This window comes from Patella vulgata, chromosome 8, assembly GCF_932274485.2.
Source record: "Patella vulgata chromosome 8, xgPatVulg1.2, whole genome shotgun sequence".
Lineage (NCBI taxonomy): Eukaryota > Metazoa > Mollusca > Gastropoda > Patellidae > Patella > Patella vulgata.
In genome coordinates, this window is record NC_065886.2 from 33,114,637 (window position 1) to 33,141,894 (window position 27,258).

At 34.3% G+C, this 27,258-nt stretch overlaps 2 protein-coding genes across 2 annotated transcripts; one reads left to right on the top strand and one right to left on the bottom strand.

The window, feature by feature from the left end:
- The first annotated feature begins 817 nt into the window (after window positions 1-817).
- Window positions 818-4,165, top strand: LOC130014064 (cilia- and flagella-associated protein 68-like). Its single transcript, XM_056102937.1, has 3 exons — window positions 818-1,484; window positions 1,741-1,825; window positions 3,092-4,165. The coding sequence occupies exons 1-3, from the start codon at window positions 1,269-1,271 to the stop codon at window positions 3,253-3,255; spliced, it is 465 nt and encodes a 154-aa protein (XP_055958912.1). The 5' UTR covers window positions 818-1,268; the 3' UTR covers window positions 3,256-4,165.
- An 8,217-nt stretch (window positions 4,166-12,382) lies between these two features.
- On the bottom strand, window positions 12,383-26,058 carry LOC126829855 (glutathione hydrolase 1 proenzyme). The gene is made up of 12 exons (XM_050560022.2): window positions 25,885-26,058; window positions 24,270-24,455; window positions 23,643-23,765; window positions 21,270-21,367; window positions 19,988-20,180; window positions 19,043-19,206; window positions 18,371-18,520; window positions 17,672-17,808; window positions 16,839-17,026; window positions 15,990-16,230; window positions 15,293-15,406; window positions 12,383-14,374 (listed from the first exon to the last, which is right to left on the bottom strand). The coding sequence occupies exons 1-12, from the start codon at window positions 25,983-25,985 to the stop codon at window positions 14,228-14,230; spliced, it is 1,842 nt and encodes a 613-aa protein (XP_050415979.2). The 5' UTR covers window positions 25,986-26,058; the 3' UTR covers window positions 12,383-14,227.
- Window positions 26,059-27,258: the final 1,200 nt, after the last annotated feature.

Sequence of the window (27,258 nt, forward strand, 5' to 3'; positions counted from 1 at the left end):
TTCTAACTGAAATATCATACTGTAAACCCTATTTCATTTCACTTTAAATAACACACGACACGACTCTATTAATGTCTACTGGCCCACGTATTTTTGCAAATGAGAACAAACTACTCTTTTCAACCTGTGGATAAAACGCACTACAGCGTGAAACGATTACATTGGTTAGTTGTGCTATTACAACAAGGGCCTAAAGAAAGACCTGCAAATAGGCAGGTTTAGCTCTTGCCTTTGCATAATATTTAACAAATTTGGACGCCCGGACTGGTATTTTGGATAAAAGAATTAGATAAGGTTAAAAAAAATTTATTCTAGTGATGGAGACAGTGCACGAGGTCATTTCTAGTAATACATAATACGAGTTTGTGTAAGGGGGTGTTCACATACATAATATTATTTTTATTTGCCTTACAGATTCATTGTAGACTAATAGGCGGATTCTTGTGACGTCATTATGTCCCGGCAAAATTGTGTAACTATTTGGTAAAATAATATTCAGAATATGTATAGATTGAAAAAAAATATACCAAACAAAAACCAGCAAGGGGCTTAATTATTTGCCTTCATACACTATATTTTAAAAATTATTTATTTGTCTATTGTAAAAATTAACAGAAACTTAACGGTGCTGTAGGCCTATACTTTTGTGAAAAGTCATGAGGCCACAAGATAGTTGACGTACAATTTTTTTTAGTAACTCGTTTACCACCTGTTTTGTTCATTATTAAATATCAACCATAGAATAAGAACAGTAATGAGAAGCATACTGCAATGTACAATGTGTGTAAAATTGTGTTTTGCTTGGTGCTTAATGTCCACTTTCACCGAAGGTGATATCGCAGACAAGTTGTCGTATTTATTTTCATTTTTATTATCTTAGTGCACGCGCAGGGAGCTTTCGTGTGGGAGGAAACCGGAGCACCCGGAGTAAACCCACGATGTGGAGAAGGCGCCCCTATCTCCTAGCCAAATACGCTCACACCTAGACCACTAGGCCATCCCAACCCCCCTGTGTGTAAACGCTAACCATTCTATTTAATATAGTAGACTAATAAGTGTAACGAGTAATATCTGTCACGTGAGTATCACGTGCTTAACAACATGACATCACAATCCATTGTATAACGTAACAACCATGGTCAGCGCATACTATTAATAATAATACAGCCGGTTTTCATAGACCGAGAACATTGGTGTATTTATTAGCTTTTTGAGCATTTAAATTTTTTTTTTGAGCTCCCATCTGTCGTTAAACTTGGCCTACCAAGATGAGTTTGCAACCGGAGCCATCGTTTAGAAGCATGGTGCGCAGTAGTGGTTTGGCTGAAGAATGGGTCCACGAAAATGATAACAGTAAATTCGGTCAAGTAGGCTGGAGGTGCACGACTAAAGAAGACGCCTATAGCAATACAACATTAATTGGAAACTGGAATGAGAAGAGATTTGATATTAGCCGAATAAAAAATAAACCACTTCCCTCGCAGGTAAGATATTTTATTTCGGCCTGAATTAGAAAGGACATGCACTCGAATCATATTAAAAGTCGAATCATGTGCAACGGACTTGATACAGTTAATTGTATATTATTTTAAATATTTTTTTTTCTGGTAGACCCTATAGGATAACCATTATTTTATATATATATATATTTTTTTTTTTTGCTTTTTTTTAAAAGTATAACTAACATTTCTTTTAGTATAACCAATATTTATCTGTTATTATTATTATTATTTTTTTTAGTATAACCATTATTTTGAATCGACATATGATGCTAGCCATAACGTAGCACCCAATCAAATGCCTAGAGAATTGAAACATTTAAAAGGTAAGAACATGTAAATAAACCTCTTCTAGAACAGAAATGTCGATTTAGAATTCAAGACATTGCGCTTTTAAAACGTTGCCATAGAAAATCTACATGTAGTCAGATGTTTGGTAGTTTATAGATCTGTTTTTGAAACCGTTAGTTCTCTGTGTGCAGAATGCTAAGTCACATGTTTGATCGTTTCTGACACTGGAATCCTGTGTTCAGGCCTATTATTCAGATTCCGAACCCCGGTTTGATCTAAGGAGAACGTACTTTCGGTTGTTGGGGGGTGGATGGCCGAATGGTTAGCACGCGCGCGCTGTATCATACGGTCTGTCATTGAGTCAACTGGTGGGGTTTCGATTCCCCGGTTGTACGTGACAAGGAGTAGGGTCGCCTGTCCAGCCTCGTGGGTTTTCTCCGGGTCCTCCGGTTTCCTCCCACTGCTAAAGACCCCTACGCGGAAGCGAATTATTAAAATAAAAATTAAACCATATGTTAGTCCCGAAATGACCTAGTTTGTGTCGAGTGGACGTTATCCCCATTTCTCTCTCTCTCTCTTTCGGTTGTTTGTTTTAAGTAGCCCGGTTCGGATACGAAAATATAGCCAACCCTTAAACCTATTGACAGTTCAGTTATCAAGCGGTGTTTTTAACTGACTTGGAACGCCCACCCCTCTACTTGAGTATATAAAAAAAAACCTGTGTAAATATGACAGTTAATTGAATGAAATAATTTAGGGTTTAACGTCCTACTGTTCTGCACCAAAAGGGCTAATGAAGGGTATAATAGAAAGCATGCTTGGGTTTAATCCCTTCAAGTGTATCTGGTCATTTACCCCCTGATTGGGAGTCGCGATGGCCCAGTGAGTAAGACATTGGCTCGCTAACCTGCATGTCTCGTGTTTGATCCCGGAGTTGGCCGAGAAAGCTCGTCGGGATTTTTCGGCGAGGTTCCCCATTGCAATTGGTACAGGAAAGAGGGGCTGGCAAGGGACAACGTATAGTCATTCGGATGGGACGAAAAACCGAGATCCCGTGTATACATGGGCGTGCACGTGAAACATCCCTTGGCAGTTTTAATTCGATATAAGAGTAGGCCGTAGCACCGCTGTCTGGGGGAAATTTCCCTCATTATACTTATAGCACTCTATGGCGTATGCCCGTCTTCATTAGCCCACTCGGAGCAGAACACTGGGGCGTTAAACCCTTTTTTATTTCATAATACCTCCCTACTAAACCGACATGAATATAAATGAAAATTATTATTATTTTATTTTACCAGCACGTCATCCACACGCCTTCCCAAGTCACCAACCAGAATTAGATCACCATAGTTTAAAATCACAGTATAATAGTTGGGAAACTACGTCACGTGGATCTTACGTCAGTCCTAAAGTACGTCAGCAACCAGTATCTACTATCGTACCAGACACCCAAACATCATAATGTCGAACTATTTTATTAATAGAAACTTTTACAAGTATGCTTACTTTCTTTTTAGAATCATTTTACAACACGTATTATTAAAAGTTGTGATTATGACTTATTCAAACACTGTTCGGAAAAGCATTATGTAAGAGCTAAATCTGCCTATTGCAAGTCTTTAATTTGGCTTCAAATGTTATAAAAACTATTATTTAAACATGTATTAACATGACAAGCCCATGGCTCAAATTCTAGGTAGATTAGAACGCCTCGGTCATTTAATGATTTAATTTAAAATGGAGAATCGAGGATAAGTCTCGAATAACAAGTACATGTACCGTTGTTACGATGATAAACAATCAATGCACATATATTCTCAAAACTACAAACAGTGATAATTTCGCTCAGAATAAAGTAATTTGAATGAAATTTTCAATATATTATTCATTTTGCATTATCTATTTTTAACTATTCTAGCAAGAATGGCCAACTCTTTATCTAAATCTTACATAATGTATCTTTAACAATAAAGGCGTTATTGTCTCTTCAAACCAAAATGTACTAAGTCTTGAATTCCAATATAATTATTATACATGTATACTAAAGCTTTATTTATTTGTTTATGTTCTCTAACATTTATAATTTAACGGAGCAAATAAAATCAAAATATGCCATTTTCAGTATTAATAATATCAAACCAAATATTTTAGTCATTTCCGCGGTCATATAAATATGGCCGTTGGTTATTTATGTATTTCTTGTCTACGATATCACCCTAGGTGGAAGTGGACGGAAAACTCTAGAAACGAACGAACGATTTATGTATTTTGAGATTTGTTGTCATGATAGATTATAATCTGTTATTGTATATTATTGTATGCATTATATATTATAGCGAATGACAATATTTGTATAATAAATATTATTAAAGACGGTATTTTTATTTTTGTCAGTTTTTTTTAACCTGCAAAGGCTTTAGGTTCGGTGTTTAAAGAATATTCACGCACATTCACTTCCGGGCACAAGTACATGGTATTAAACCATTGACCGAGATTAATTAAATTGAAGTAGTCACAGTATTTAGGGCGATTAGGGGATTAAGGTAACTTTTTATTGGGACTCTCCTGGTCGGATTAAGCTTGCATGGGGCCCTTGAATCAAAAAGTGCAAAGGGAGCATATTCTGGTCATTGTCTGTCACAGTTACACAAATGCACTTTGTATGACAGTATGTTAGATATATATATATTAGTTTGTCAGTATGGTAGATAGATATAGCTTTGCTTGTTTGTCAGTATGGTAGATAGATATATTTATTTGGCACAAACATATACAACATAATAATGACATATTTACTTTTGATACAAAATTGTTTGTAGAAGTAATTTTGGGGCCTCCCTTTAATATTGGGGCCCCTGGCTGCAGCCTAATTAGCCCCCATTTAATCCGTCTTGGACACACTGTAAAATAACAAACATAAGGGTTGGTTTAAGATTATGGGGGAGAGGTTAAGTCTCCACATAAGCACTGACCTAGGATGATGAAAATTTGGTTCGTGATATTTCCTACTTTTATTTAAAAAATACATGCAATAGATAGATTAATATATATACATGGTTGGTTTCGCTGTTTTTTCGTGTTGGTAGCGCTGATGATCGTCTCTCGGTGTCGCTTGCGGTATTCTGGTATTTTGGTTTCTGAAGAAAAAAGAATAAATTTGAGGCTCTCGGATGGGAGTCACATTAGTGTGTTTCCATCTAAGGATTGGATTTTCTAAAAACGAGTTTCTTTCCACTATCCCGGGGTTAGGGCTAGGGAATCTTATAACTTTGATTTATTTACTAAGGGTTAGGGCTATAAGTGTTTGATATATTCTTTGCTTTGGGTTAGGGGGAGTACTGGTGTTTTTTAATCTGATTTACTATGCGCACTAGGATGTCTTTCAGATTTTTATTTTTAGAATATGTAATTACTAGCAGGATATCCGGCTTCGCTCGGGGATCATAACTCCGAAACCGGAAATGGTAGACTAACGCCACCTGGCCTATGTTATGTTACTCCCCGGTCGGAGCTACCCCTATACCCCAAATTTCAGACTCGGGGCAGACCTAGTGTAGCCGCCAACCCCGCTTCGCTCGGGGGTCATTACTCCGAAACCGGAAGTGGTAGACTAACGCCACCTGGCCTATGTTACTCCCCGGTCTGAGCTACCCCTATACCCCAAATTTCAGACTCGGGGCAGACCTAGTGTAGCCACCAACCCCGAACAGACAGACAAACAGACAAACGACAGTCACAAATATTAGTATAGATAAGTTTCTGTGTGAAGATTTTCGGGTGATTTTCTTGGAGATCAGTATAGTGTTTTCTGGTGATTTTGGATGCAATTGCTGCTGTTGCGTTAAATGGAACTACAAAAGGGGCTATTGCGCTAGCCGTATGAATATTCAAACCTGGGGGCTGCTGTTTTCTATTTGTCAATCTAGAATTTTTCTCTTGTTAGTCTAAACGTTTTAATCTCTTCTGTAGTTTCAAAGTCGCTCTTGTTGTAACTGAATATGTCCCAATCTTTATTCTGGTCAACAAATTGTACTATTTTACAATATTCCAATTAATTGATGATACAAATTTCATCTTAACACACCTAATTTAAAAAATTGGAAAAATTCAACTACACTGTAAATGATTTGAAAAGCCTGACGTAAAGCTTTTCAAATGACGTGACTTGGATTTAAAAATATTTTTGAACCCCCTGGACAAGTAAAATAGGATTTAATAGATAATTTACATAACAGGTAGGACACTAACACATCTAGTACTTAGAATAAGGCTATTTTTTTATTTTCTGGAGCTTTCAAGCCAGCAAGAGTGTTATTGTCCCTTTAATCCTGTTTTTGTTGCTCGTTTGAGTTAAGAATTGTTTTTTGCGATTGTGGTTGAAGGGTTGATATTTCTGTGAATCGTTATTCGTAAAGAACGTCCTTGTGAATATCCTAAGTAATTACATTGCCAATAAAGAGTCAAACCAAGATAGTATTAAAAGTTTAATTTTCGTATTATTTTTGGACTAAAGGGAGATAACTCCACATTAACGGAAATTCTATTCTTACCCGGTTGCATACTATTCACAAATTGTACACATTAAATCTTTTGTTTATCTCGAGAACTTATTTCGGTCGAGGTCAAGATGGTATATATAATCTTGGTTTGTTTTTGTTTTAATCTTTTAGATTATATTATATCAAAATATAGCAAACATTTTTCTTACATTTTGTGTTTATCACAGAGACATGGGTAGGTAGAGCATTGGGGCCTGTTTCACGAAATTTTAACTAAGATAAAATCTAAATTTTAGTTATTTGACTAGATAATATTTTACTGATTTTAGTGCTTAGCCAATCAGAATTGAACTATCTACCAAAATTTGGATTTTATCTTTAGTTAAAATTTCGTGAAACAGGACCTAGGTTGACTAAGAAAGTTAATTAGCATTTTCCGGTCTAGTTTCCCCTTATTAGTGGCACGTCTAGCCTTAGAGTGGCCCAAAAACACTGAGATGCACATTGGCTACACGTATCAGAATCTTTGACAGTTGGAATTCAATACAGAGTAGACCGGAACGCCACTGTCTGGACAGAATTCCCTCATAGTACAAACAACACTTATTCTTTTTAATAAAATATTTTATTAGGATCAGTTTAGATAATAAACATATAAATATATTATAAAATGATTCCAGTCCTATTAATAACCATTTACCATTTTTTAAAATTAAACATGTACTTGATATACACATTCAATGTACAAATTAAACATGTACATAAATATATACATTCAATGTACAAATTAACCATGTACATGAATATATACATTCAATGTACAAATTAACTGTGTACATATACATTCAATGTACAAATTAACTGTGTACATATACATTCAATGTACAAATTAAACATGTACATATACATTCAATGTAAAAATTACATGTATATGCACATTCAGTGTATAAATTAAACTCATAATAACATGATTACTTCATTCATCTGCGGGAGATCAATATAACACTGATTATGTATCCATTGGACAACACACTGGTCTCTCATTTTGGTTAGGTCTAAATATTAAGACCACCTGCAGATTTTGTCAAGGACATGAGATGTAAACAGGGCTAGCACTAACACCTCACAATCCTCAGAAACAATCCTGTGCCTTAACCCTGTTTACATCTCGTGACCTTGACAAAATCTGCAGGTGGTCTTAATATTTAGACCTGAAACTTATTTGTCTACATCGAATGCTGTTCGTCTGGACAAAAAGGCGCAACGACTGAATTGGAAATATTGTATCAAAGTAATGTTCTGCATTCTTCCAAAACCCTATCCACTTAAAGACAAACGGAAAACTCTTTGGCACTGTGTATATACATAGTTTGTGTCTATTGTGTCTAAAATAAATATTCACCTGGAATGATCATGAGTATCTTTATAGTGAAACACTATATAAGAGGTCTTACTGTATTACCCTATAACAATAAGCGCAGGATGACCACACTACACGCAAACAAAACTACGGTAGTAACATATATGTCGTACAGACGAAAACGTAAGCTGGAATGCTGGAGAACTGTTATGTACAATCTGCAAATCGAAGTTGATTAAATGACAAAACCTTATGATCTAAAGCGCACATATTAAACCATTCGGCTACCCAACCCACCACATAACAATAATAATAATAGTATAAATAATGGTCCTCTAGCACAGTTTGAATACATTTAACTAAACATAATCGCCGAAGACGAAGTAAAGGTAATCATTATCTGCTGATAATGGAGGAATGTCTGCTTTTGAAATAAAACCATTATTTGGCAATATTAATAAATGTGTTAATATCAATGATAATTATTAGTTTTAGTTAAGTTAATATGATAAAAATAATAATAATCCTTCTATTTATATAGCACAATGGTACTAAGGCAGAAGTTTCTAAGTTTCTAATGTGCTTTTTCTGGTCTTCTCTATTGAACTATGGAAAATGCCTCAAAAACAGGAAAGTTTTTTAATATTAACACTTCCCTATGATGCCATAGTGAAATAGAACAAAAAATTTAACTAAAATACTTTTAGAATGCAGTATATTCATTGGCTGGGAGGTAAAATATGTACTAAGATTTTAAGCCTCAACCAATGAAAAGGCTGCATCTTTAAAATGTTTTAGTTAAATCAGTGGCTATAAATATATCAGTAACCATATAAATCAAGCATATATATACAGAAGAGCTCTTTTCTCCATTGGGTTCTTCCTTGTTGGAAAACTATTAATGATGCATTACGTAAAAGCTAAATCTGCCCATTGCAGGTCTTTTTTTCTGGGTTCATTTCAAATCTGTTATAAATTACTATATAGACATTTATTCACATGACAAGACTGTAATCAAATCTCTAGACCATCGAATGACGGAGACTTAAATGGACTAGAACTTTGTCCAAAATATGGTAATTTAAATGGATAATCGAGGCTTAGTCTCAGTTGTCAAGTACCATTGCTATGATAATAAACGATCTACACTATGTCTTCCAATAGTCACAAATTTGCTCAGAATAAAGTAATTTGACAGAAATTTTCAATATATTCATTATTCATTATCTATTTGGAACTTTTATACCAAGAGCAGCCAGCTCTTTATCTAAATCTTACATAATGCATCTTTAATATATTTTCTACAGCTACATATAAGTCATAAAATCAATACACTACACTGTAGATTCTCTCTAACCTGATTTGGCTGGTCCTCCATATGAAACTGAAGGGCTTTTCTATATATACTTGTCTAAGTTTTAAAAAAGTATACCGGTAAATGTTGTACAAGCTTATTCAAAATTATACAATTTAAGCATTATCCAAATTATATAATTTAAGCTAAATAAAAATTATACAATTTTTGTTAATTAAAAATTATACAGTTGAAGCTTATTTGGAATTATACAATTTGGGCCAAATGAAATTATATAATTTAAGCTAATTCAAAATTATATAATTGAAACTATTCCAAAATTATATAATTTAAGCTAAAGGTGATTTGGAAATAAATGTATAAAAACTGTCAGATATTTAAACAAAAAAAACCCCCAAAAATATATCAAATATTTATAGGGAATTATCTGTCATCGACAAATTGACCAGATCAATAGGATCTCTTTTCCACACAGTCTATGGGGGCATAGTCTAAAATCATGTGCTCTGAAAATAATGGTGCAATACAAAAAATAGAAGGGTCCTCAAGAAATATTATGCGCTGGGCCCAAATCAATATTCTAAAACTGATTTTGTATTTAAAAAATCTTCTAATATATATTGTGTATTACTATTATATAATTACATAAATAAAGGTGTGCTTAAAATAAAATGTCAAAAAATAAAAATACATGAATAAAATTAATAATGAATACTATGCTGTGGTGCAAAATATAAAATATCAATTAAACAAATAACATACATGAAAATAATTAATTTTCTTACAGATTGGAACATACAATAAATATCTAGAGTAGTGCAGTAACTTTGGTGGTGAACAATGTTAAATTTTGTCCAGAGTAGTGTGGTAACTTTGGTGAACAATGTTCCAGTATACTTTGGATGAATTCATTGTACAAATTGTTAATGATTTGAAAGGAACTGATAGGTAACTTAGTTTGGATAATTTTTTAAGTCCAAATATAGACCATCATCAGATCAAACAGATTTTATATGGAAAGGCATCTTTAATGTTATTTTTGAAAGAGGTTTTCCAAGTTATAGGTGTCTGTGACTCAGCCCCATTCATGACAATTTGATCAATTCTTAATTATTAAATATTGTATATTTTTAATACGTCTACTCAAACATTTAATAATAGTATTTCAAATTTTCAAAAATTAGAGACAGGTTAGCTTATATGTAATAATATTTCTTTAAAAAAAATAATAAAAAAATAAAATGATTTTGGCCAATCAAATATGTAATAATATCTCTTTAAAAAAAAAATAATAAAAAAATAAAATGATTTTGGCCAATCAAATATACTTCTTGTAGTATTGTAACATCCTGAGAAAGACACTGTCCATATGGTTGAACCGGATGACTAAGATTGGAAAATTTTGACAGCAATATAAAAATATAAACAGAGCTAGATATTGGCAACATCCTTTATATTGTGGTCTATTATCGGAAAATAGTTACATAGAAATCGTTTATATTGTAGTCATATATCAAGAATAGTTACACAGAGATCCTTTATATTGTAGTCTTATATTGAGAATAGTTACATAGACAGTGATCCTTTATATCGAGAATAGTTACATAGAGATCTTTTATATCGTGGTATATTATCAAGGATAGTTACATAGAGAGAGATCATTTATATTGTGGTCTATTGTCGAGAAAGAAATATGGAATGTATGTGTATAAAAACAAAAACAATACAATCTGCCATATTGCATGTCTTTTTTCTGGCTTCAAAACTTATTAATTTAACATTTATTCACATGACAAGCCCATAGTCGACTCTGTAGGACGTGGGGTGGCTAAGATATTGAGCGGATTAGACAATGTCTGCCATATCTTTGTTAAACGTTGATATGGATGGAATATGTTTATCACATAGGCAATGGTGTTTGAAATTCAAGACTAATTCTTGTCAAAACTTCAACCAATCATAACTTCGCTCAGGTTAAAGTAATTTGACTGAAATTTTCAATTCTTTTTGCATTATCTATTTTTAAACTAATATAGCAAGAATGGCCAGCTCTTTATCTAATTCTTACATAATGCATCTTTTCTAAACATGCTATAAAAACAATCAAATATTTTAACAGTGCTAAAAACAAATAAATGTAATTAACAATACATAAATAATAAAGGTGCTATGAAAAATAGATTTACGGTGAACATTACAACAATTTGGTGAAAAATTAAAAAAAAAATAAAAAAATCCAAATTAAAGTCGCTGATGGTCATTAGAAATCCACTCTAAAATATACTTCAATTGATTATTTTTAACATTTAATAAAGAAAATAAAATCAAAATATTCACTTGCATTAAAATCAGGACTAACAGTGGATATCGAATATTGACATATTTTCAATTCATCTTAACTTTGAAAATATTGAATGGAACTGAGCCATTTTTGGACTGATATTTTTTTTTTGTGATTCAACTTTTGCAATATTGTAGTTTACAACAGGTTCAAAATCACCCAAACGAAATGAAATGGGATTTAACATCCTACTGTTTTGCTCCGAACTGGGCTAATGAAGACGAGTATAAGGACATACAGTGTGCTATGAGGAAAATTTTGCCCTGACAGCGGCACTACAGCCTACTCTTATATCGAATTCCAACTGTCAAGGGATCTTTTACGTGCACGCCAATGTGTACACGGGACCTCGTTTTTTCGTCTCATCTGAATGACTAGACAGCTGTCCTTGTCAGGCCCTCCGTCCTGCATCACTAACAAGGGGGAATTCACCCAAACGACAATCAGAGACTTTAATTATTTTTAAAAAGAGACAATACATTTTAATCTGCAATAAAAACAAAACATTTTTTCTAATGTTAACGAACAAACACAAATTCTTTGCATAGGCTTTACAATATATATATTTATATATATATATATAAAGAAAATATATATCTCAGTTTAAGCCTTTGATACTATAAAATCAGATCGAATAGCTTGGAATATTTATTTGAATTTGAATATTTGTGTGAGTACTAAATTAAATTTGATATACCTTTTCTACCTTTAACAATGAAATTGTCTTACATAGATGATGTCAAATCGATATTTTAACCCTACAGCACTGGGTACATGTAAATTGAGTACTCTAGTTAACCCTTTAGCACTGGTTACATGTAAATATTGACCACCCCACTTAACCATATAGCACTGGGTACATGTAAATATTGACTACCCCAGTTAACCATATAGCACTGGGTACATGCAAATATTGAGTACCCTAGTTAACCCTTTAGCAATGGATACATGTAAATATTGACCACTCCAGATAACCCTATAACACTGGGTACATGTAAATATTGAATACCCCAATTCCTTGAAGAACATTAGAGAAAAGTGATATATTAATACCAGTACATCCTTGGACAAACCATTTACTATGGACGCTATAGCTGTGCATGTGATAGGGAGGTTTACAAGGAAATTAGTTAGGTGCTAAAAGGGTTAATACATTACATACATAGAAACATTTAACAGTGAAAATTAATTGATATATTGAACCATGACCAACATACTAAATAATATTTAACCAGGTTATGTCATTAGTAAGCTATTCACATAAAGAGTTCCACATTTCTCATGATACCCAAATCCAACAGTAAAATGTGAAGAAATAGCCAGATTACCTTATCTGAAAATCACAAATCAAAATCTTTAGATGCTGAGAATTGATCATTTAATAGATAAAATTAAAGAATCCCCGCCAAACAGAACCAGCAACAGACTTGTAGATTTAAAAGATCTTTATATCAACCCAACGTTTCGGGTGCAATACCCCTCCTCGTTTTCCTGATCATTTAATAGTTAGATTATCAAGAGCTATTTTAATTACATGTAATTTTATCTAAATAACAATTTATATTATATATTTTATCAAGTATGTTCTTTATTATCTCTTTATATTATGTATATGTAATATTGTGTTGCTCTACCCGTCTTTGTGAAGCGCATGAGCACATTCATGACGCAGTTGTGAGTTATAGAAATGTGTAATAATAATAAATTTGCATAACCGGGTAGTAATATAACTCATTTTTTTAATTGCACTGATTAACTGACCTATAATCATGACAATCACTTACTGCTATATTTATATCAAGCATATAGCCATGATTATCCAGACACTGTTATGGCACAGAAACTCTTAAGTTTTATTCCTTAGAAAAATTATCACAGTGATTCCAATGGTTCCAGGAGTGAGATAAAGGAATTTCTACCGCAGTGATTTCGATAGTTCCAGAAATAAAATAATGGTTTCTAGGAATTTCTACCACAGTGATTTAGATAGTCCCAAAAATTAGATAACGCTTTCTAAGAATTTCTACCACAGAAGTAACCACTAAAATATATATCTGAGGCTATTCCCTAAAAGCCATTTATCAACAATTTCTATGTTTTAATGAATTTTATACCCTATGTTAAAATTTACAAATTAATTATTCAATTAAGAAAACAAAATCAAAAGAGATAATCTCCTGGCTTGGATTCAATCCGATTAATAAGAGGCACATCAAAATATTTTAGAAAAGATTATAGGTGGCTCTGGCTTGTTCTGAACAATTTCAATTTATCAAATCTTTGTAAATACTGAATGGAATTGAACCATGTTTGGACTGATATTACTTTTACAGATTCAACATTCACAATATTGGACAGATGTTCTTTTCATCTTTCACAATATTGAAGCTTATCAGGGATTCAAATCTCTCAAATAACAACCAATCTGATTAAAATACACATCTATATTTTGTTTCGTTTTTTTTACTTTCGATGGCCTACACTACATGAAGATCTGACCGGTTGTAGTGATAGGTTGCGTCAGAGGTGGTCATACAAGAGACTTTTGACCCTATGATGTCAGACATTTGATTAACCAATCAGCATTGATGTTAATAGTGGATTACTCACAGTTCTGTGCAAAACATCCCTAAAGCTCGCCGTAACAGACCGTTTCATTGGCTAATAGCTCACATCATTCAAAACAGGATAATGATAACAACTCTTCCATATCCTAGTGTAGTAAAGACAAGTAAAACGAAATTTTGAACTATAAAAACGAAACGAAATAGGATCTGAGTTTTAATCAGATTGAATAACGACCCGAGACTTTAACAACAAAAATAATTAGTAAATATTTCTTAGAAATAATAGCATGCTTAAGCAGTAACATTGACAAAGGCAACAAGTTTGAACTTTGACTTGAGGTCATAACAGATGTTAAAACCCGGCCGGTTCACCACCTTTTCTAAAATCACAATTTGCGTATAATTTATGATCATGTTGTGTTATGCCTTGCACGATGGAGGAACCAAGCTTTACTTCTGTTATATTGTGGCCTTTCTGCTTTAATCCATTCATTATATGCTGGAATAAAAAGATAATAGAAATGATAGAGAGCGAGATCACAATTCATTCATGATAATTCATAATATATTGATTATTTTTTGTCCCCTCTGAATGACTAGACAGTCCTGCACCACTGACAAAGGAGAGCAAGAGAAAAATGGGGTTTGATTCCTTTCAACACAAACTAGGTTACTTCGAGACTAACACGGTTCAATTTTATTTAATTAATTCACTTACGTGTAGGGGTTTTTAGCAGTGGAAGGAAACCGGATGACACAGAGAAAACCCACGCGGGGAATCCAAACCATGCTTCTTGACTCAATGACAGACCTTATCATGCAACCATTCAGCCACCGAACTCCCCACTGACAAGAGGAAACCACACTGGAAATTCTGAGGAACTTTTTCGACTAACACTTCGAGTGGACCTGAGACCTCCAGTTTGGCTATGAGCCACCGCGGTACTCGAATGGTTGATGAGATACACGCTGAAAACAAATTCTGGACGGCAGGACGGACTGAGTCCATTTCATATATCCCCCTGTTAATTCCATTTTGGCATGAAATCATAAAGAGGAACATACTGTTCGCACAACAGTGTATCAACCTACTTTTCATCAATTTCCAGCCGTCATGGGTTCTTTTATACTCACACAGATAGACCTACTCTGCTTCAAGGGTTCTTTTATGTGCGCACAAATAGACCTACTCTACTTCAAATTCCAACAGTTACGTGTTCCTTCACGTACACGCGGATGGACCTACTCTTCATCAAATACTAATTTCCGAGGGTTCCTTTACGTGCACATGGGCAGAGAAAGTTCATCAGGATTTTCCAGCATGGTTTCTCCATGTCAGTGGTGCAGGACGGAAGGCCTGACAAGGACAGCTGACGGATCTAGTTTTTCGTCCGTAATAAATAGTAAATAATCTTACCACATTAAAACCTGTTTCATACGATATATACGGTGGTAACAATTGATGATGTAATCTTCTAGCATCTATAGATTGTTTTATATTTTTACCAAACCATAATACATTCATAGCAGCCTGTAATCAGAAAAAGACTATATTATATATACAGAAAATACAGGACAAAATATAACTTCAATAGTTTTTGCAGTATGGACATGACCATAACCATTTCAGAGTTAGACTGTAAGATTCTAAAATCTCAACTGTCATGATCGGGAGATTATCAGTATTGTCAGATCTGAAATCTCAAATGTCAGTTTGATAATGATCATAATCTGGAAATTATCAAAATGACCAGATTTATAATTTGACTCTTTCATGATGGTTTTCAACTACTCCTAAGCCGATTGAAATAAACCTCAGTTAATGGGATAAAAGACCCACGTAGGCTGTTGCTGTTCTTATTCTAGATCCCCCTGTTGATCCAAAAACCAATCAAACAAGTGACTCCTTGTTACATTAAAAAATGTGGCTTAAAGGAATTGGTCAAGTAAATGTTCTGGAAAAAGAACTTACATAAGCTGTTCTTATTCTACATTCCATTTACCAATCTAATAACCTACAAGTTTGTGTCGAAGACCCTACTCCTTGTGAAGGATCGAAATAATATGCGGCTTATAAGATTCAGCTAAGTAAATGTTCTAGAAAAAGGACTCACGTAGGCTGTTGCTGTGGTTATTCTAGATCCTCCTGCTGCTCCAATAACCAATTTAACCATACCAGATTTATCTACTGCTATAGCCGGACACATTGAAGACAGCGGTCGTTTACCAGGTTTGATAAAATTAGCAGGTGATGGGGGAATACCAAATTCATTTGTAATATTTGGTGTCGAGAAATCATCCATTTCATTGTTGAATATAATTCCTGTTCTCATTCCACGTAATTTTGATCCAAATCTACATACAAAAAAGAAACAAAATCTTGCATTTGTGCACATTGTTAATTCACTAAAACTTTTAATCTAATATGGGGTGTTCACAACCATCATTGCACCCTGGTGAGACCCTGCAGTGGCTTGGTGAGTGAGAGGCTGGTGTGCCAACCAGGAGTTCTCGGATTCGCTGCTCCTGTTAGCAGAGATAGATCCTGAGGATTTTCAGGCATGGTTTCTCCCCTTGTCAGTGGTGCAGGACAGAGGGCCTGAAAAGGACAGCTGTCTAGTCATTCCTACGATACAAAGGCTCTGTGTACATATTGGCATGCACATAAAAGATTGTTTAGGGAGCAGTGGTTTAGGGCATTCTCTATTTTTCAGGGAACTGGAGTAAGAGATTTTTACCTGTACTGCTAAAGGGTTAATAAAACCATAAAGTAAGGTGCTAAAGGGTTAATAAAACCATAAAATCAGGTTCTATAGGGTTAATAAAACCATAAAATCAGGTTCTAAAGGGTTAATAAAACCATAAAATCAGGTTCTAAAGGGTTAATAAAACCAAAACAACTGGGGTTAAAGGGTTAATAAAACCATAACATTAGGTTAATAAAATCATAAAGTCAAACTTACTTAGCATTAACAGTACTAGTTACAGAGACAGCATTCCCATCCTGGTCTACAACCGATAGATGAGCTGTACTTGTGGTTAGTTTATCGTAAAATGTTGGGCCATAATACATTAAATCATGTGTTTGATTATCCCAGATCATAGATCGAATATATTCCGCATAATCTCGAGATGTTAAATTGGCTACTAACTAAAAAAAGAAATAAATATCTCAAAGTTTGTGGTGTCTCCAACTTTTTAACGGGGACATTCTTATGTGTTGGAATATTACATTTCACAGGAGCTGATTTCAAACATATGGGTAAATCTTTAAATGACCATAATTAAAGATACATTATTTAAGATTAAGATAGAGAGCTGACCTTTCTTGCTATAATAGTCAAAGCCTACGATCAACTCTCTAGATCATCGGATGGTCGAGATTTAAATGAATTCAAACATCCAAGAGATTTAAAGTCTCAGTTGTGAAGTACGGTTGCTAAGATGATGAACGATCTATGCTATATCTTCAAACGGTCATAACTTCGCTCAGAATATTAAATAATTTAAATGATATTTTCAGTATTTTCATTGTCTATTTCTGAACTACACAACAACGTCCAGGTTATATTTTATCTAAATCTTACATAATGTAGCAGTACTGAAAAGTTTGATTTTTTCCATCCGCTGAAAGAAGTAAACTAGTAGTTTTCAACTTTTGTGCAAGCGTTTGAGTGTTTGAATGTTACGTCGTCAGAATATCAAAGAGTAACATCTAACTTGTTGGATTAGCTTTGAGCACAAAATATATTTTAATCATCGTAAAAAGAAAAAAAAAATCTTAAGCACAACTTACATCTCTAACGTCGACAAAATCTTCATCAGCTAAATCTGTTCTTTTAGCGTAGGCGAATTTAAAAGCTTCGACCATTCTGTGATATGTTAAAACAGAACTGTCTATGGAATCTATATCATCAGATATAAACTTGTAACCTGAAACAACATTTACAACAATACATTTACAGATGTATTACATAAGATTTAGATAAAGAGCTGGCCATTCTTGCTATAGTAATTCAAAAATAGATGATGCAAAATGAATATATTTTTAATTCACTTGCGCGTTTGGGTCTGTAGCAGTGGGAGGAAACTGGAGGACCTAGAGAAAACACACAAGGTTGGACAAATGAACCTACTCCTTGTCACGTACAACCAGGGAATCAAAACCATGCCAATTGACTCAGTGGCAGAGTTTAACGTCCACTCAACACAAACTAGGTCATTTTGGGACTAACACAAGGTTAAATTTTATTTCAATAATTCGTTTCAATAGTTGGAGGAAACCGGAGGACCTGGAGAAAACCACGAGGTTGGACAGACAACCCTACTCCTTGTCAAGTACAATCGGGGAATCAAAACCCTGCCAGTTGACTCAATGACAGACCTTATGATAGCCTACAGCGCGCATGTGCTAACCATTCAGCCATCCCCCACCCCACCCCGAAATGGAATCGGGTTTAACATAGTATTATAAAGTATAAAGAGTACTACTTACCATCTAATATATTAAGTATAAACGATAAAACAGCACCACTAGATGGAGGTGGAGGGGAATACAGTTTTAATCCATCATTTAATTTAATCTTTAATACCTTCCTTTGTTTAGCTCTATACATCTTTAAATCATTCTCAGTAATAATTGATTCTATTAAATAAAACAATTCATAAAGTAAGCTTAAAGATGCATTATGTAAGATTTAGATAGAGAGCTGAATATATTGAAAATTTCAGTCAAATTACTTTATTCTGTGAGAAGATATGAGTGTCATGAAGTTTGACAAAATGGATTGTTTATTATTGTAGCAAGACCCACCATGCACAGGTTCAGTTTAGGGGGTCATGAGCCAAAACAGTTGAAAATGGCATCTACAGTTTTCCATTTTTCCAAATTTTCAGTACAACGCTTTATATAGAAATTAATATGAATTTATTTGGGTCCCCTCCTGCTGAAAATCTTTGAATCGCCCCTGCTACACTGTATAATTCAGCATAAATCTACATAAGTCTGTATAATTCTCCATAAGCCTGTATAATTCTGCAGAAGTCTGTATAATTCTACATAAGTCTGTATAAATCTGCATAAGTTTTCATAAGTCTACATAATTCTAAATATACATAAGTCAGTATAAGTCTACATAAGTCTGTATAATTCAATAACTTTACTTACTAATTTCATTGAGATCCTCTAATATTAACTTTGATAATGAACCATTATAAAATGTTGCGTAGCCTTCCTTACTGATGGTGTCTAAGGTTGCACCTAATTCTGGTCTCTTCATTATCTCTCCACTTCTGTACAGTTCTCCCGTATCGGGGTTAACAAAAACCTTCCTGAAATAAATAAAATGGGATTTAACATCCTACTAATTACTCTTATATCGAATTCAAATTGCTGAGCATACATGTACATGAGCGGACCTTGGTTTTCTATCTCAAAAGGAGGAGTAAAGTAAGACTAAAATTCTAGCTACTAAGCCACATCAAATTGAATTTATGTTTCTTCGGGATCACTTCTCAAAATTTTGTGTCCTATTTTGGGGGGGGGGGGGAATTTTATCCAATCTGGTTAAAACACAGATCCTATTTCGTTTCGTTTTTATAGTTCAAAATTTTGTTTTACTTGTCTTTACTACACTTGGATCTGGAAGAGTTGTTATTTAACTTGTGTTCTGAATGGTGTCAGGGATAAGCCAATGAAACGGTCTGTTACGGCGGGCTTTAGGCGTGTTTTGCACAAAATTGTGGGTAATCCACTAGTAACATCAATGCTGATTGGTTAATCAAATGTCTGATGTCATAGGGGCATAAGTCGGTTTTTTTGACCCCTGACGTGACCTATCGCTATAACTTGTCAGATCTTCATGTAGTGTAGGCCATCGAAAGTATAAAAAAAACGAAACAAAATATAGATCTGTATTTTAATCAGATTGTTATTTATCTAAAAACCACAAATACATGGTTGCTCATCTCAAAAGCTTTGAGTTTAGGAATTCTAAATAAAATCCCTTTTTTTCATGGGAATCTGGTAGTTTTTTATTTATCATGACCATGAAGAACTATGGTTTGGCCATAATTATCTGGTTTACAATAAATTTCTCTAGTATTTTCTTACCTTAAAGATTTTTCTTTAAAAATGACATCTTTTTCTAGCTGAAAAGATTTAGCTAAATTATCTGGAACAACAAATCCTTCTTTGGCCATTTTGATTGAAGCTTGAAATAAATCTTTCCATGGTAATTTACCATATTTTTGATGAGCCAACCAATAGCCATGTATTTCACCCGGCACTGCTATGGATAGAGGACCTGAAACAAATCGATATGACAAATCTACATCTTTGATAGGTAATGAATTGTTTGAAATAAAATGGGGTTTAACGTTGTACTGTTTTATTCCAACTGGGCTAAAGAAGACCGGCATACACCATATACATGTAGTGTGCTATGAAGGAAATATTGCTGACAGTGGCACTACAGCCTACTTTTATATCGAATTCCAACTGCCAAGGGATCTTTTACGTGCACACCAATATGTACGTTTTCCTGGACTAACATGTAAACGTATGGTCTTTCTTGTTCCACTCACTATTACGTAAAACTGAAACAGGAGAACAGATGAAACAAATGGGGTTTAACATCCTACTTTTCAACACCAACTGGGCTAATGCAGTGTACCATGAGTGTAAAAATTTGCCGGGACAGCAGCAATATGAGCTACTCTTATTTTGATTCACAACAGTCTTGAACTCGTTGCCAATGTTGTACAGTGAACCTTGTTTTTATGTCCTATACTAAGGACTAGACACTTTTCCTCACCTGTCCCTCTTTCTTGAACGACTGACAAGGTAACCAGGGTAGAAAATCCTTAAAAATTTTCTCAGACAACAATCAGTGAACCTCCTAGTTAGTTAGCCTGACCCCATCTTGAACAGAAGGCTTGATCTCATATTATCTCTGCACATCTTATCAAGCCCTTGATGTAATCCCCCGAATTGGGTAATGACCAAGCTTGAAAGCCTATCAGATTCCTCGATCATCGCAAATACCAAGTCTTGCACTCTCTAGGTAAAATGTCTACCTGTGATAATAGAGTTGCAAAGTTCATGATTTGTTAAATGTCAAGGCTTATGTGGAGATTGCCATGTTTGACTTGAGTGAGTTTGTGTTACAACCTCTGATTGGGCGCTATTGTTGTCAAAGGAGATAACGTAGCTATACAATCGGAATTACAAAGCAGTGTAGCAATGTCTAGATGTTGTAAAACTCAGGGTTGTTGCTTCAGGAACATGGCCTGCTCCATGAACATTTTATTGCCTCCATTTTCTTTAAGATACAGTGTCCAATGGTTCTGATCAGGACCATTCCAACAGCCCAATTCACTCTTTATAAACTTACCCTGTTGTGAGGCTTTATGGTCTTTAACAAACATATCCTGAGTGGCTTTCTCGGGGGCTGTTTCTCTGGCATCAATAACAATGGCTTTTTTATTAGATCTAAAAATGTTTAAATTTAAAGACATAATAAATATAAACTTTTCCTTCCAAACAAATGAGAACAATTACTTTGGTACCAAACAAATGAGAACAATTACTTCGGTGCCAAACAAATCAAAACAATTCCTTCGGTACCAAACAAATCCAAAAAATTACTTTGGTGTAAACTAATCAGATCATCGAATAGCTCAAATCCATTAGAATATACTGATATAAGAAAGTAGCTTCTAATTTGAACCATTGTCGAGAAATAACCAATTTTGCATGAGTCACTTTGTAAGGTTTTCACACATTAATACAATTTGGTCAAGGGATATTTTATGTCCATTTATATTAAAACATGAGCCATACTTGTATGGTTATAACGCATGACACAATTACATGGTATACAAGTTATTTAAAAGATTTATTTCTGGGAATAAAGACAAGAGAACCCTTGTCAAAATGTCGCCAGAAATCCTTTGCTTGATCAAGATGGGAGAACCCATGTCAAAACGTCGGCAGAAATAAATCATTTAAGTAACTTGTATATATAATTATATTTCTGTCATGTGTTATTCTCGTTCAGTTACTACAGGCTGATTAAACAATTTATAGATATATCTGTTAAACTATTTCATCAGTTCACGATTTGACAACAATTAAGGCCATCTGTTTCACAGCGGTAATGTGAAAGCCTTCTTTTAACACTGTAGAGGTCTATGTGTGACGTCACATTGAAAACCTCCATAGCACGTGCAGTGTTTACATTGGACGTAGTAACACAAACTGGTCCAGGCAGAACTGGTGCCTTTTACTCATTTTACGTCTGAGCGTACTATTTTATGTACCCATTTACACTACTAAATAGGAAATATCTTCCATCCAGATATACCTTCAACACATTTATTTTGTTCTTAATAATTTTAAAAAAAATGTTTTAGAATTGAATTAGCAAAAGAAAAATAGTTATTTTTTAAAGCCATTTGACTCGCCCTGATGTCCACCCCTCAGTGATTGTAGGGGTCAAGTGAATATTTACTGCTGATCAGATTGCAATTAAGGATTAAAGGTCACCAATAAAAACTCCCATCACAGGTCGAGTAGTTGTTTTGATTACTCAATAAATATTTGCTATTTAAATTTAATCTTAGTTTCATTCGAGAATTCATTGTTGATTATTCTGATTATGTGACTTGAGTCACGTTGACTCTATTGTACAATGATGCATGACTATATTTGAAACAGGAAGTGTTTTTATAAAGTATCATCAATTCTAAAGTACCACTCAATGACTAATTATTGCTCTAGTAAACTTTGATTGCTTTCAACACTATAATCGTTCTTTTGTTATCTTCAATTGAACATAAAACAGGAAGAGAAATATGAAAATGGATTCAGATCCTACTTTACTGCACTGACTGGGCTAATGAAGACAGGAAAGACTTAAGGGTGGGAAATAACACTATAGTATTATTGTTGGGGGAGTCACAGTGGCTCAGTGAGTAACACCGAGAAAGATCAAAGGGATTTTGTGGTGTGGTTTCCCCATGACAAGGACTGTTGTCTAGTCGTTTGGATGGGACGAAAAAAACATGTAGAAATTAATGTGCATGCAAAAAAGATCCCTTGGCAGTTGGAAATCGATATAAGAGTAGGCCGTAGCGCTGCTGTCCTGGCAAAATGTCCTTGATAGCATACTGTATGCGTATGCTCATCTTCATTAGCCCAGTCGGAGCAGAACAAGAGAAAACTAAACCTCATTTCATTCTATATTGGTGGGGGCAGGGGGGCATTTAAGATGGGCATATGTCATGCAGTGTGATATGATGGAAACACTGCCTACACACGACCCCTATTCGAAACAATAGACACTGTCAATGTCAAGCTTTTGTTTGGCACCTCCAAGGCAAAATCCCAAGGAGCATTATCAAGTGGGAGGGGGGGGGGAAATGGGGTTTAAAGTCCACTCGACACAAAGTAGTTCATTTCGGGACTAACATATCGTTTAATTTTCTTTCAGTAATTCGGTTGCGCGTAGGGGTCTTTAGCAGTGGGAGGAAACCGGAGGACCCAGAGAAAACTCACGGGGTTGGAAAGGCGACCCTACTCCTTGTCACGTACAAACGGGGATTTGAAACCACGCCAGTTGACTCAAGGGCAGGCCTTATGGTACAGCGCGCACATGCTAACCATTCGGCCATCCAAGCCTCGGAACATTATCAAGCAAATGTCTTACTCACTGAGCCACAGTGGCTTACGATAAAGTAAATCAATATGTGCAATAAAAACTTACTTGTGATATATAGTCATAAAGAAGCCACCACCTATACCCATACTCTGAGCATCAGCCACACACATACATAATAACGTAGCTATAGCACTGTCTACTGATGATCCTTTCTTCTCTAAAATATCTCTATAAATATAAAATATCTCTATAAATATAAAATATCTCCATAAATATAAAAATATCTCTATGTAATAACTATAAAATATCTCTATGAAATAACCATAAAATATCGCTATGAAATAACTCTATAAAATATAAATATCTCTATAAATATAAAATATCTCTATAAAACATATCTGTATCATAAAATAGTGAGAATATGACTGCTTTAATTTGCCAGTGTAGTGCTGCTACTGTATCACTGTGGGCCATTTGACATATAAAGGCTAATCCAATAAAATTGATGGATATGAATAATGACACAGAGTTTGCTTGTTTAACAAACATGGACCTGGTAAGGACAGTGTCTAGTTGTTTATATGGGCCACAAAACATTTGGATTTAATGAAATATAACGGCCTGTGTACAAATTAATGTGCACGTAAAAGAACCCTTAACAGCTGGAATTCAAAACAAAATACGTTTGTAGCAGAATTTTGAAACCTATTTGTCTATTATCAGGTAACTTACCTCCCAACTTTTGAGCATTCTTCTACATCCGATGCTACCGCTGCATGGCTGTATTCTCCAAGGATAGAATTACTAGGACCAGGGTTGTCCTCATCATCCTGCCCTAGGGTCGTTATATAAAATAATCCTAGCACCAGTAGAAACAGTAGACACAGAAACACAATCAACGCAATAAAAAATCGAACTCTGAAAAACATAAAATAAATATTTAAAAAGACTAGACATCTTTGATATGTTTCAAAAGTAAAATCATAAAATGAAACAGGGTTTAACGTCCTAATGTTCAGCTCCGACTGGGCTAATGAAGACAGGCTCGCTACAATGTGATATGAGGGAAATTTTGCCTGTTCAGCAGTGCTACGGCCTACTCTTATATCCAATTCCAACTGCCAAGGGATCTTTTATGTGCACGCCAATGTGTACTTTGGAACAACACATTTCATAATATCCAAGACAACAGCAAATGGAAAGCCTTTTTAAAGAGAATGATTTCAAAATCGTAGTGTGAACCTTTTTTATTTAGCTCTCCATCATTCATTTCATGCACTGTATCAGGTTAACATCCAACTTTTCTGCTCTGACTGGGCTAATGAAGATGAGCATATTGCACCGGTACACCATACAATGTGCTACAAGGAAAATATTGCCCAGAAAGCAGCGCTACAGGCAACTCTTATATTAAACTCCAACTGTCAAGGGTTCTTTCATGTGCAGACCAATGTGTACACAAGACCTAAGTTTTTCATCCAATACTAACAACTATACATTATCCCTTGCCAGACACTCGGGACTAACATATTGTTCAATTACTCTGAGAAAGCCCACAAGGTTAGAGTACAAGCCAACCTACTCCTTGTCACGTATTGGCCGGGAATCAAAACCATGTCACTTGACTCCATGATCGACCTTATTATCTAAAGTGCATGTATTAAACTATTCGGCCATCCAACTCCCCATAAATCAATAGACAATGGTAGTGTCAAAGGCTCTGTAAGTGTAATGATACCCAGTAGAACTTTTTATGTTGAACAGTGATCAGCAGGATAGGATTTCAAAAGTCTAATAAAACTTATTTTCTGGAATAATCCTCTTAAAATTTTTGTTGTTGAAATTCTAGATTTATTCATAGAACAACATGTAATTCATCTTACAATACAAAATTTCATCAAAATTTATTCTAACAGGGTATTATCTATTTCATGTAAGAAACATTCAAAATTACATTTAATTTCTTTGTGAGCATGATCAGTTATTTAGTGCTTCTTTATGTGATTTAGAGTTAAAGGGCATAATGAAAATGTGTCTTGTCATTCTGGTCAAAAGGTGCAAAATCTAGGCCAGGGCAGTGTTAGTACTGTTACTGGTAATTCATCATAGTAAATATATTATAGGGGACTGATTGAGTAGACTTACGCTTAGGACTAGGATTATTTTAATGATCACTAACAACCTGTATTCTATAATCCTTTAAATGACAATTTAATATATATATGACTTGATCCTTTGATTATTCGATCGTTTATTTATATCGACTAACTGTAAAGTCTAATAACTGCCACTGATGACAAATTATGTCATGGTAGAGAATTGAAAATATTAAATTCATCATGCTAACCTTCTTTTTCTCTTCAATCTCTCCTTATGGAAATGTTGAAAATCTGGATCATATATAAGTGGTTCTCCTTCTTCATACAGGGGAGTATTATTTTCTGACATTCTTATTCAGTTTTTGGTTCTGTATCTTTATAAGGAAGTATTATTTCAGATCGTGTCAGCCCTACTCCATTAATAAAATGATGACAACAAACCAAGAAAAAATGTGTTCACCGAGAGTTATCTGTTCTTGGTAGTCTTTAACAATAAGTTCAAAATCCTGTTTCTAAATAACAGTAATGTAGACGGAAAAATTCATAGAGAATTTATATAGGCGCAGTGATGATATGATTAAATATATATATATATAAGCTTATAAACTTATAGGCTTACACATTTTAATATTTATTCCGCCATTATCAAATGCATCAATGGATCTCGCCAGTGTTTCGGTCATATTAATTCATGTGTAATTAATTAGTTCTTATATCATGTTCTATATTAAACTGATTTATTTAACATCTGTTTGGGTTAAAAAAAACCGACATGTTGCGTAATTATAATTAACACGCGTTGTGTTATGGACATATGTTTCATCATAGATAATACCGTATTATCTATGGTTTCATGCAGTCTCATGGGTTTAGTCCGGGTATAGGCTACCCCGTTTTCCTCCCACATGAAGAATAAAATAAGACAACCTACCTGGGATGTATAGGCCTACCGTTCTATTTTCTGCACCGACTGAGCTAATGAAGACGGCCCCTTAGCAAAACGTCATATAGAATACCAGTGTAGCAGAAATTCTTAAGTTTTTTGGGGACCCCCCAACACACCCACACAAAACTCTAATAGATTTTTTTAATAGTATAGAATTCTGTAGAAAACCAGCCTACATAGGTAGCAGAAAATTCCATAGGAAATAACAGTCCCAAATATTCTAAAGTTTCTGTACATAGCGCATATTTTTGTAAACATTTCTATAGGAAAATACTGTATAGTTTTTTTTATAGTGTTTGCTGTAAGAAATTATACAGTTATCTATAGGAGGGAATACTGTGGTATTCTGTAGTTTGGGAATTGGGTCACTACAGTTTTCTGTAGGAATGGGTACTATAGAATTCTATAGATTTTTAATTAATTCTTATTTTGGGAAACATATAGTTGGCCGATGTCGTCTAGATTGATAAGCTGATCTTTTCTCTCTGTGGATTTATTTTAATTCTGTTGATGATTCACCAGTCGGAACCATGCGAAGTTTTCTTTTTGGTATAACTGAAATCTAGGGAAAGACTAGTTAAAGGAATTTGTTTAAATAACAAAATCACATAAATCTTATCTAATTTAATATTATTGTAAAGAAAGCAATAAATAATATATTTACCATTCTGTCTTT

Coding starts and splice junctions, on each gene's coding strand:
- LOC130014064 (XM_056102937.1), top strand. CDS start 1,269: ATGAGTTTGCAACCGGAGCCATCGTTTAGAAGCATGGTGCGCAGTAGT. Junction 1,485..1,740: donor ATAAACCACTTCCCTCGCAG/GTAAGATATTTT, acceptor TATTTTTTTTAG/TATAACCATTATTTTGAATC. Junction 1,826..3,091: donor AGAATTGAAACATTTAAAAG/GTAAGAACATGT, acceptor TTATTTTACCAG/CACGTCATCCACACGCCTTC.
- LOC126829855 (XM_050560022.2), bottom strand. CDS start 25,985: ATGTCAGAAAATAATACTCCCCTGTATGAAGAAGGAGAACCACTTATA. Junction 24,456..25,884: donor AGATTGAAGAGAAAAAGAAG/GTTAGCATGATG, acceptor TATGTTTTTCAG/AGTTCGATTTTTTATTGCGT. Junction 18,521..19,042: donor AGAGGATCTCAATGAAATTA/GTAAGTAAAGTT, acceptor TTTATTTAATAG/AATCAATTATTACTGAGAAT.